Raw genomic sequence first — 12,417 nt, 5'->3', positions numbered from 1 at the left:
TACTTATTAGTGTAAGTGATATTTTTTGGTTAAAACAAAACGTTTTTTTTGTTAAAAGGTTAATTCACTATATTCTCCCTGTCTCTCCAGCTCTTTAATAAACATTTTCAGGTAGGTGACAACATTTCAGCCAATCAGGAGAGAGTAGCTATTTATGATCTTAATTCTTTATAGTGTTCCAGTTCCAATTTTGTCTGCTCATTCATTTGTGTCATCACTTACAATTCCACTTGTTTAATCTGTAGCCTGACTGCGTTCTCTATCCTGATTGGATAATATTGGTATTACAGTTTCGGTTTCTGAAAATGCATTTTTCTGTTTAATAAAAAGCTGGAGATATGATATGATATGATATAGTACTTTATTGTCAGTTCACACTGAAATTTGTCTTGCGACACAGCAGCCAAGTATGCAGAACACGTATACGTACACACATTTGACATAACACAAAGAACAAGACAATTTACATACATAAATACATGAAGACAAGAGCAATATCCACCGCTTAGATTATCCTGTGGCTACCACGACTCCTGATTAAGCCTCAAGGTCGACTGGTGGACAAAGGACCTCTTTAGTCTGACCTTATTGTATGCTGGTACACCATATCTCCTTCCTGAAGGTAGCAACCTATATTCTCCATACAACACATGCTTAGTATTAGAGGTGATATTCCTTGCTAACCTTAGACATGGAGACATGGAGACTCCTGTTACTGCAACGAACACTACCGTATATAGCAATGAGTACACAATATAGTGCTTTTTAACACTTATTTTAACCAAAGAAAATCACTAAGTATAATTTCAAGGTGTTTGTACTTTACTTGAGTATTTCAAATTTCCAGTACGTTTTCTACTCCACTACATCTCAGATCCAAATATTGAACTTTTAGGCTGAGCTCACACGGTTAATGCAGTGATTTTTGTTGTGAGTGTCATGGCCACCCCCAATGCATTTCCAATGGAGGTCACATGGTCTGTTGTATGGCTTTCAGCTGTGTTTCGACTGCGCCCCTCCCCCTCATACAACACAATGTTGTGTCAAACCATGTGACCTCCATTGGAAATGCATTGGGGCAGCCATGACACTACACAACATTCATCCAACAAGCGCATTAAAGGTGTGAGCTCAGCCTTAGGGTGCACTCACACGGTTAATGCAATTCTCTGTGCTCGTTGGATCAATGCTGTGTTGTGTCATGGCCGCCCAATGCATTGGGGAGGGGCGCAGTCGAATGCGCCCCTCCCCCTCACACAACACAATGTTGTGTCAAACCATGTGACCTCCATTGGAAATGCATTGGGCGGCCATGATACTACACAGCATTGATCCAACGAGCACGAGAATTGCATTAAAGGTGTGAGCTCAGCCTTACTCCACTACATCTCAGATCCAAATATTGAACTTTGTCTGTCTGTACATCCAGACAGACAAGGAGATATGGACTGAAATGCTGAAAACAGCCAACACACAGACTACAGTATAGCTGGCAGTAAGACAGACAACGAGACAAACCAGCAGTCACGGAAACAGGGAAACACTGACTGAGACAGACATGCAAAAGTAACTTAAGCGTCAACAAACAGGGAAGCTGACAGACAGACAGACCAGGAAACACTGACTGACTGACTGACTGACTGACATGTCATCGATAGCCTGGCATGGCCAGACTAATATCACTGCGTATATTTTTTTCCCTGTGGCAGATTTGTCTGATTTCCACTGGCTATGTCATCGAAGCTAGGGCAAGTGCTACGGGCTAAGATGGTGAGTCTTCAGACTACTGCAGACGATTGGGAGTGCAGAGTCTGCAGTTCTAATTGCAACAGGGAGTTCATTCCATAGTTTGGGAGCCAGATGGAAGAAGAGTGTGGGACGTGTGGAGCGTAACGTTGTCCCGGATGTTTTAGTGAAGGTTCTGCCAGCTTCCCTGTGTTAGCTGATCTGAGAGATCGGGAGGGGTTGTAGCGTTGCACTTGGGGAGCCAGCAGACTGTCAGCAGAGACAGCCAACAAGACAAGCTATAGTGGGTTGTTGGTGTTGGCAAAAACTACTGACACTGGCGTGTGCCTTGCTTCTGACAAGGCACACGCCACACCTGTTAGAGAACAATGTAAAGCTTATTCGCAATGAACTGTTGCGTCATGTGGATGGGCCTGATGACGCATGCCATTTAAGTGGTCATGACACCGGGGTGCCAGGGTGTGCCTGTCAAAATATTTCACTTAGCAACGTGCATATCCTCCGTTTCTTGGTGCTACTGAGCCAAACTGTAAGAACAGAATCTTGAAAACAAAGTAGGGGGCTCGCAATTCACTTATTGAATGCTCGAAGTTTGTATTTGTGACATCTGCTGTTTGTCGCAAATACATACTTGGAGCATTCAAAAGGTGAGCTGTGAGGTAGAAATGTAAACAAAGACAACTGAGTGCTCTGGGCTTGCCTGGGTCATGTTCCAAAAGTTTTAATTGCTGCCTACTCGTATCATAATGTTGCGGGGTGGGTGCAGGGTGCGAAACTGGTGCTTGCTTTGAAATCTATTTTTCTGTTCTTTCTATTTACTTCTGCCCTGCTCCTGTGTTCAAGTTCAAACAATTAACATGAGCCAAAACATAAAGATGAATAAACTACAGGCAAATAAAGGATACCATACTGTAAGTAAATAACGATTTTCAAAAAATATAAAGGCCTACATATTCACAATTGTTCATACATTAATATTTCAGAAGAATATTTCAGAAGAATTTCATGAATAAAATATAAGATAAGATAAATTCCACAAATTCCACAAGTATATTTTAAGCGAAGTCAACATAGCCACATTTTTCACTTGTTTCAGTCCCGGGGGAGGCATCACATTTCTCTTTTGGATTACGTGCTAAAACGTTTTAGAACCATTGGTCTACCATACCGCAAAGGTTCATAAAATGCATTAGAGTTAGAAGAATATTTTCATTCGCTCATGAAGGCTGCTTTGTCCAACTGGGATTTTAGATATTGGTCCAAAATGTCTAGTGTGTAGAAGGTTTTGTGGAGGTTGCAGGAGGAGTTTGAATGTAGCTGTTTTTCATCTAATTCAAAATGGCAGAAGATCTAATAGTTTGGGGTCATACTGTAGGACGGTCAAAGTGGCAAAGTTGTCCTTCGTGAGGACTGGAGACACGTTATGTGTAATGAAGTTTCATGGCTATATAGGTCCAACGGTTCAAAAGCTATGCTGGTTCAAAAATGTCAATTGAAACTCTAGCGCCACCCTTTGGCCAATGGCTGTGAGTTTCATTTATCTGTAGTTTTTCATGACCCTCTACCATACTGCCAAGTTTTGTAGAATAATAAAACTAATAAATACAACAGCGTGCCTACACATTGCGTGCTTGGACTCCTAATGAGAAAAAAATAACAAATAAACAAAGGGTGCCTATGTGCTCGGCCCCTTAAAAATAAGAAATCTACAATAAGGTACTTACGCAATTGCTTGGATACCTAATAATAACAATTTGGCATTACACTTTGGTTCCGGCCCCAATGTTTTTAAATCTGTCAAGGTCGGAGCATAATCCACATAATCCCCATGTCCATCGACATGGAAGGACGCTTAGGGCTTTTCCTGTTTATTTGTCTGTCCTCCGGCGTCCATTATTATATTATTGTTATTATTATCCATTATGCACTTGGCAAACTGCAAAAAGGAAAAGTAGTCTTGTGAATCACAAAGTGAATGAACCTCAGTCGCATTATCAGGGAAAAGTAATTATAGAGGGTTCTGTCTTGGTGTCTTATAGTCAACAGCCAAAATGTATTTCCATCCCCGCTCCACTGGCAGTGAGCTGATGGCTCTTTGGGAAGCTGGTAAAAAAAAAAAACCTAAACAAACAAATAAATAAATTAATAGAGCTTCCAAAGATGGCTGCCATTCTTTGCTTTGGAAAAAAAGGTCACCGGCAAGTGATGAATGAGTGTGTGTGTTGGCTCGAAACAGCGCGGTTGATGAATCGCGGCAGAAAATGAGACTAAGTGCTTCTCTTCCCCGCGGCAAATGCAATTATGGAAATGCGGAGCGGCGAAGCAACACACCTAAACATATGCAAAGACAAACACGTAAGGGCTGTGCGCCGCGTCATGATGGATGACCACAGTCAGCCATGTTTAAGGCAGGTTGTTACTTTCTCAATTTGCACTCCAGTCTACAGTGCTACAGACTTCTGGAACGAACTTTGGAGTTAAATTAGGGTGAGGAGTAGCCTACTGTATTCCGTGTTGCCACGTCTGAGACTTTGGGCTTGTTCTTTCTGTAGAAAGGCGCTTGTAAATATTGGTAGTTGTGGGTTGCATATATTTAAAGCAAATATGAATCGATTAGCCTACTGTAAAAGGAATAATTAAGAAGAGAACAGAGAACAGGTGGTGCTGTAGTACCACCTGGTATGGATGTTTGTCTGCAGCCCTAAAGTCACAAATGCTGCAACAACTGAACATTTGTTCAAAGATTGTTGGACAACAACTTCAGAAACTTTATACATCCATGTGTGATAACAGCATCCTAAGGTTAGCAAGGAATATCACCTCTAATACTAAGCATGTGTTGTATGGAGAATATAGGTTGCTACCTTCAGGAAGGAGATATGGTGTACCAGCATACAATAAGGTCAGACTAAAGAGGTCCTTTGTCCACCAGTCGACCTTGAGGCTTAATCAGGAGTCGTAGTAGCCACAGGATAATCTAAGCGGTGGATATTGCTCTTGTCTTCATGTCTTTATGTATGTAAATTGTCTTGTTCTTTGTGTTATGTCAAATGTGTGTACGTATATGTGTCCTGCATACTTGGCTGCTGTGTCGCAAGACACATTTCAGTGTGAACTGACAATAAAGTACTATATCATATCAGTTTTTACCACTGTTCTAGCACTTTAATATTTTAATCACATGGTTAAGGTTTTAAAATAGGGTTGTCCCAATCCAATCACGATCAAAAACAAAGTGGAGAAGCCATATAATGTATAGGCTAAATTGCCAACAGAACTCGAGATGTGGTTATAGAGCTACTGCTTTTCTTTTTTTTCCCTTTTCGTTTTTTTCACTTCCCAGGACGATAATTATGGCATTGTCTTACTTTCATTTTATTTGTTGTTTCTGTTTCATTTGTTGTTCTATTTATTGTAAAAATGTCAACCTTAATAAAAAACAAAAACAGGAAAAGGTCACTAAAAAGTAATTAATACAAATAAATGGGCAAGGCACCTTTCCGTGCATGGTTAAATGATTTCTCTGGGCAGTGAGAAATACATTGTTGACTTGAAGCATCATGCCCACCATGAGGAAGAATCCAGCATTTCCTCATTTCAGACCATTGATTAGAGGAGTGATTGCTCTATTCCCCTTATAATTGACCCGTTAGCCCAAATTGATACCATCTGTCTTCATGGAGAAGTAATAACCTTGGACAAAATCCACAGCGCATGACGCCGATGGCTGACTCACGTTGCAGGCCACAGACGTCAACAGTGGTGGGAAGTAACTAAGTACATTTACTCAAGAACCATACTTAAGTACAATGTTGAGGTATTGTGTTGCGACGTGTCACATTGTGAGCTTGTAGAACTGCTATTTTCAAAATAATTTGAAAACTTGAAACTTGTTCCGTTGAAGCAGTCCAGGCCCGAGATATTTTAAATCCTTGACTAGCTGCCTCGAATACACAGTGCCAATGGTTTTGTCCTCTTTGTTAACTGTCAGTATACTGTCTTGCTTTCTTGGCATTTATTGAGCTTGAGGCCGAACATCCTGCACTCCATGATTTCTACTGCCAATGTCATGTCAAGCAATGTCAGTCACCATGCATACATGTGTCCTTGAACTATACATAAGATCTGCCTAACAGTATCCAATCTACTGCACTGTGTGTGTGTGTGTGTGTGGTGTGTGTGTGTGTGCGTGTGTGCGTGCGTTTGTGCGTGCGTTTAGAGCCAAGATGGGCGTTTTGAGGTCCGTGGACGCCACGGCAAGTCGACGCTGACCATCAGCGACGTGCGGCTGTCTGACCTGGGCCACTATAACTGTGAGGCCTTCAGCAGGATCGGAGGCCATCAGAAGAGCATGTCCCTGGACATCGAGTGTGAGTATATCAGTGGTGGAAGAAACAATATATTAAAAATTACATTACATTTTAACTAATTTTAACTCAGACATACAATTGGCAGGAGTGTGATGGGAAATTTCTATTTAGTTTTAGTCGTCGTCTGTTGAATAAAATGTAATTTACTTTGAGTCATCTGAAAAGTTTTAGTTTTTGTCTAGTTTTTGGTCGACTAAATCTACAGTTGATTTAGTCAACTAAAGTGTATTTTGGCGTAGCAAAGAGAGCAACGAAACATAACATTAATTGTCTTTTAGTTCTAACAGTAACATTTTACTCTACTTTTTATTTGGTGCCAATATATTTAATCTCCGTTTTACTATCAGTTTTTATTTAGTTTTCGAAATGAAAATCGACCGATAATCACCAGTAGGTTTAGCTTACTACTTATCACTCTAATGAAATGGAGCCAGCAGGCTGGCCTGGAGCGGACTGGCTAAGTAACCTGCTGGTGATTATCGGTTGATAACATTAGAAGCGGGTGGAAAAAAGGGTAGTCGACAAACATTTCTCGTCATGGTTTTAAAGTTGGCAAAATGAACAAGCTGGGGCCAAGCCAGACGTTTTCCTCCCGAGTAATGAAGTCATTTACTAAGCCACTGCTGACTGTGTGAGGGGTTGCGTGGGAAGAGGCTGCACATCCTGGTCTGTGACAAGAGGGCTTGCCATCAATCTCTTTAATAGAATCCTGGGAGCCAGCTGCATTAAACAACAGTAATGCCACTCTGTCTGAGCTGGGCCAGCCCAACGAGCCACAGAGAATCCACGCTACTACCTTCACTCACCTCATCCATTACTCGCCCGTCCTTTTCCTGCCTGTGGAGCCAAATTAGCTTCTGTGTTGACCATCCTTATTTTTTTATTCTGGTTGGAGATAATAGTAGGGGTGAACTTTGCCCCAGTTTGAAGCATCTTCAATTAGGAGCGAGAAACATGAGATGAATTAATGAGACATTATTCTTTTAGAGGAATTTGCTTGTTTTTCTTTCTTTTATTACAGTTTTGTTATTCTCTTTGATAATCTCAAAAAGCTCTACCTTTGAGCATTTATTGGCTACCATGAATTTCATCAGTGGGAAACACATGTTACTCTTTGATAATACAAATAGGATCTTGTGTTCACACACAAATAAATATACGGTAATTCATGCTCCATCATACGACAGTGTGGCATGCCAAAAGTAGCAGGTCAATAAGCTCACCACGCCGTGAGCTCATACTGTAGATGGGCAATGTTTTGAGTACCATACCGGTCTATGACAGAATATCAATCAGGCTAAACTATTATCTCTCTCTCTCTCTCTCTCTCTCTCTCTCTCTCTCTCTCTCTCTCTCTCTCTCTCTCTCTCTCTCTCTGCCTCTGCCTCTGCCTCTGCCTGTGTCTAGACATGCCCAAGTTCCTGACCAACCACACGATCCATTACTCGTGGGAAGGGAACCCGGTGAACATCAGCTGTGAGGTCATGTCCAACCCTCCGGCCACCATGCTGTGGAGGAGGGAACGCTTCACCATCTCCGCCGAGGGCACGGCCAACATGCACGTGCACAACGCCGGGGGCAGGTCCCTGCTAGAGGTCGGTGATATCAGTGTTGTTGTTCTTGACAGCACATTTTGATTTTAGTTTTAATGACTGATTTTTCACTACTGAAAATAGGCGATCTACAAGCTGACATTAACTACATTTAGTTTTATAGTCATATGTTAGTCATCTGAAATGTTTTAGTCTAGTTTTAGTTGACTAAATGCCATGAGATTTTAGTAGACTAAATCTACAGTTGATGTAGTCGACTAAAATGTATTTTGGCCTGCTATGATGTCACTGAAAGGCCTGATTTGTATTCGGCTGTGTGCCGTTAATAGCAGATGTACAAGCTCACAGTGTCGCAGAGCTTAATAGGCATAGGGATTGGAGGTTGAACATGCATCAAACAGACAGGTCATTAGGCTTGTTATTTTGTTCTAAGGTGACGCCGATGTCGGACAGAGATTTTGGACGCTACAACTGCACCGCCCGAAACAACATTGGAATGCGCCACCAGGAGTTCATCCTGGCACAAGCAGGTAAATTGGTGGTCACCTCAAGTATTCTAATATTACTCGACTACACTGGTTGAAAAAGTACTAACATTTTTGTTTTTTAAGTAAAAGTCAAATCAATACTGCAATGCAGAACTACTCTGTTACAAGTAAAAGTCTGGAATTCAAAATGCACTTGAGTAAAAGTACAAAAGTAATCTTTCTGTTTTATGAACACAAGGCTGCTGTACTTTATACCTCATACTAAGCATTTAAAGTATGAGGTATAAAGTACAGTACTTGTGTTCATAAAACAGAAATATTGGGTATTGGGGAAGACTGGCGTTCTGTATCTTTCAGGACCTTTCACTGCTTCGTCTCAACAACCATTACTCAATGGCTCTGGTCTCAGCCACCGCGGTGGATATTTTGACATTCCGTTTTATTTATTTTTGGAATGTTGCCACTACTGTTGAAGCAGCCATAAACTACACAGGTTCATCTCAATGTTCTGGGCATCTTTGTAATGTTAGTGTTAGTAAAAAGCAGGTAAAAGAGTAACGTTTGAGGCAGACTAACATCAGTCACTCTACAGTTCACTGTTGTAGAAGAGGTGCGCCTGGTGCGGGTTTAAACCCAGCAGCTACGTCGAGTCCGCCTACAGGAAATACGTAAGCTGCGACCATGAGACCCGTTTCTGAATTCGTCTATAGGGGGATGCCATACTGTGTTGTATGGCTCAACTTGTCAGTTTGTCACCCCCTTCCCATTCAGTAGATCCTGTGATCTTTTGTGGCCAGATGTAATTTCCTGGAGTCTAGTAGGACTATAGTAAAAAATAAATTGCTATAAAATTGTGTAAAAAATTACATATTTAGCCCCATGTTCGAATGCCCCCTCCCCCCTGTAATAAAAATAGCTAAAAAAGGCTAAAACAAAAGAAAGCAGCAGATGAAAAAAAAATGTAATAACACTCACCTTTTACTTTCTCTAATAACAACCTAAAACATGAACCTTGGTTGAAAAAAAACTAAAGTTGTCCTTTAGATAATAACATTGCAGACTCCACGACTGCATACCAGCCATTTCAGTAAACCCCACTGGCTGTCCTCTAACCCTGGAGCTCAGCTCCACTATCGCTAATAGCCTCATTTGCAATTCACGCGGCGATAAAGTCCCCCTATAGTCTTTCAGCCGGGGCCTAATCTCAAATAGTGCCGTCTGATTTACCATACTATGGCCCCCCACACTATTCACTGAAGTACGTTCTAATTTACAGTACGTAGCACGGCTGGAATACACAGCAGCATACAGTTCAATTTTATTTTAGTGGAGATTGAATTGCCACGGCTGAGCAAGGCAAGTATCGAGTAAAAAGGCTGACCTAATACGTGATGTTTAGGAAGCTTGGATGCACACGCGCGCACGCATGCACGCACACAGCATTTTGCCGCCGTCAGGCAGAAATCTTTGGATGAACTTTTCTTTGACAAAGAAAAGTTACATACGATTCTGCTTTAAGTATTTAGTTACTGAGGCCTTTGGCCTCAGTGACAGTTCCTCACACGCACACCCAGTCTTCAAAGCTAATCATTCTAGGCAGTATCATGTCAACCGCCCTCAGTAATGGCTTCTCTAGACATTTCTCTCCAGCAGATATACTGTCAGATAGCCTCTATATCAGGGCAGATATCAAGGATACTGTGTTGCCAAGGAGATCAAGCAAAACATGTAGCAACAATGGCACCCATGGAATTTCCCAGTGTATGAGACTTTGAATTAAGTGAATAAGATGTTTGTGTTGTAGTCGAGTCCACATAAAGTGAGTTCAAATCAAGACCAAGTCCGACGGGGACGACGGGACGGGGGGGACGGGGACGGGGACGGGGGGACGGGGGGGACGGGGAGTCCGAGTCAAGACTGAGACCATATTATTTTTTTCAGGTACAGAAAACACTGTTATTTAACCGTTATCAGCCCTTATCATGACTATGCAATGGAGCCAGTATTTACATTGTCTACCTATACTGACACTGTTATCAGCCATTGTCTGACCCTATTACTAAGTGCCTGCCCTAAACCCTAACCCTAACCACAGCCTTCAAGCTACGTTTTAGCTACTTTTTCACTTAAAAACAAAAGTTCAATTTGATATAATGGACTGGCAAAGGTTTCACAACACCCACTCCATGAATCTCACCCCTAAAGCCTTTTCTAAATCTGTTGATAGTGGATAGGGGTTATCTTTTGTCTACCTGTATGTACTGTATTCATTGTGTTGTGCCCGAGGACCTATCCTCTAAAGAAATACAATTTCAATATATATCTTTCCCGTCAAAATGATGTCCTCTGCCGGGCAGGGGCTAATAAGCTGTTGAAACCCCTGTGTTTTCCAGACGTGCCGTCCAACCCGTATGGCGTGCGTCTGTCGGCCGTCTCCCAGCGCCTGGCCACCGTCACCTTCATGAAGCCAGACTCGCACGGTGGCGTGCCCATCGGTCACTACCTGGTCCAGTGCAAGGAGGGGGGAGGAGCCCACGACTGGAGGGACGTGCAGTCACACGGCGTTCAGAGTGAGTGACGCACGCACGCATGCACGCACGCATGCACGCACGCACGCACGCACGCACGCACGCACACCATCTTTATCAACATGGGTGATGGAATTAGCTATTACCTACCAGTAAGACGCCCTGAGGACGTGCACGCATCCACCTGGGTGACGGCAGACTGCTGGGCGAGCGCTGGCGCTTTGGCATGGGGGATCAGATCAACATATGGAATGAATTCTGTACTGGCCATATATGGAGGATCAACATATGGAATGTCAGCTCCATACATGGAGATCTAAGGGTTTGAGGTTTGAGGTCAGATGTAGAGTTGCTGGCCGGCTCTAGGTGATGAACGAACCAACAAACCAACGGAAAATGATATGGCCATATTGTGACATTACCATATATGAGAAAGGGCCCCTGACGATGTCGCCTACGTCACGACTACATATATGCCCATATATGGGGATCCCTGGTGATGTGGCATGACCTACAGTTGGAGGCCATCGATATTGTCCTTTTCTTTTTGCTGAGGTTTGGGTGATCTGCGCAAAAGGACAGTTAACCCATTTTGGGCGGGAACCCCTTTTGGTGTTTTAAACATGTTATAATTTAGCTATTGAAAATAGCTAAATTATTAAAAATTCATGAAAAATCGTGAAAATATTTATTTCAGAAAACTGGAGGATTTTTTAAAATTTTGAGGTCAGGCCTAAATGGGTCAAATGATAAGGGACAATATCGGTGGCACCCAACTGTATATGGAGGCGTGGGTGACTAGATGTGATGTCACGATGCGTGACCATATATGGAGGCGTGGGGTGACGAACGGACGTACGGACTGACGGGAAATGCACGTTTCAGAGTAAATGCGACCTGTGGTCCCAATAATAATTGCTATCAGTACAATCACACATTAGTAGCAGTGAGAAAAGCAACTAAAGCTTCTTTACAAGCTCGCTGAGAGCCATTTCGCAGGTAAGTGAAGTGGACGTGTCTCTGCCGGTGGCGGCCAGGCTCTCACCCTCTTCGCTTATCATGCTGTCAATGCGCCGGCGTGTTGTTTGTTGGCACGGAACACAACGGCCAGGTTAAGCTCAACCACGTCAGGTTATGAAGTTCTGACCTATTGCTGCCCTCCCCACGTCTAAGCCGCGGCTCTCTCGTATCGGTGGAGCGTGAGAGAAGAGGTTAATGGCTCTCATCTCTCGTGTCATCCTCTCTCTCTCTCTCCGCTAGCCTTTTTTGCCTCCGACACACTTTTCACCCCGCCGCACCACCAGTGGTGTAAAGGTACAATTACTGAAGCACTGTACTTAACCCATTCAGGCCTGACGTCGAAATTAAAAAAAAAAGTTTTCTAAATCATGACAATTTTCTGAAAGATTTGAGGCACATTTTAACGATTTTTCAAAAATAGCAGACCTACAAGCTCGTAGCGCGCCACTCGGTGGCGCGCTATGAGCTTGTAGATCTGCTATTTTTCAATAGCTAAATTATAACATAATGTTTAAAACACCAAAAGGGGTTCCCGCCCAAAATGGGTTAAGTACAATTTTGAGGTACTGTATGTGTACTTTACTTGAGTATTTCCTATTTCCAATAGCCTACTTTTACTTATACTCCACTACATCTCAGAGGCAAATATTGTACTTTCACCCCACTAGTATTTGAAAACTTTAGTTACTAGTTTTGTAAATGCTGATTAGTA

At 42.5% G+C, this 12,417-nt stretch overlaps 1 protein-coding gene across 3 annotated transcripts in view; it reads left to right on the top strand.

The window, feature by feature from the left end:
• The window catches only part of LOC306914457 (neural cell adhesion molecule 2-like), a 454,732-nt gene that overhangs the window by 401,740 nt on the left and 40,575 nt on the right, over positions 1 to 12,417 (top strand). For all 3 annotated transcript variants that reach the window (XM_079491483.1, XM_079491484.1, XM_079491485.1), the window contains 4 exons: positions 5,966 to 6,116; positions 7,524 to 7,711; positions 8,103 to 8,199; positions 10,551 to 10,727. In XM_079491483.1, coding sequence (XP_079347609.1) covers positions 5,966 to 6,116; positions 7,524 to 7,711; positions 8,103 to 8,199; positions 10,551 to 10,727 — 613 coding nt within the window. The remainder of the gene's footprint in view (positions 1 to 5,965; positions 6,117 to 7,523; positions 7,712 to 8,102; positions 8,200 to 10,550; positions 10,728 to 12,417) is intronic.

The sequence above is a fragment of the Electrona antarctica genome (assembly GCF_951216825.1).
Source record: "Electrona antarctica genome assembly, chromosome: 21".
Lineage (NCBI taxonomy): Eukaryota > Metazoa > Chordata > Actinopteri > Myctophiformes > Myctophidae > Electrona > Electrona antarctica.
The sequence above is the reverse complement of the archived record's forward strand: the minus strand, read 5'-3'. Positions and strand labels throughout refer to the sequence as shown.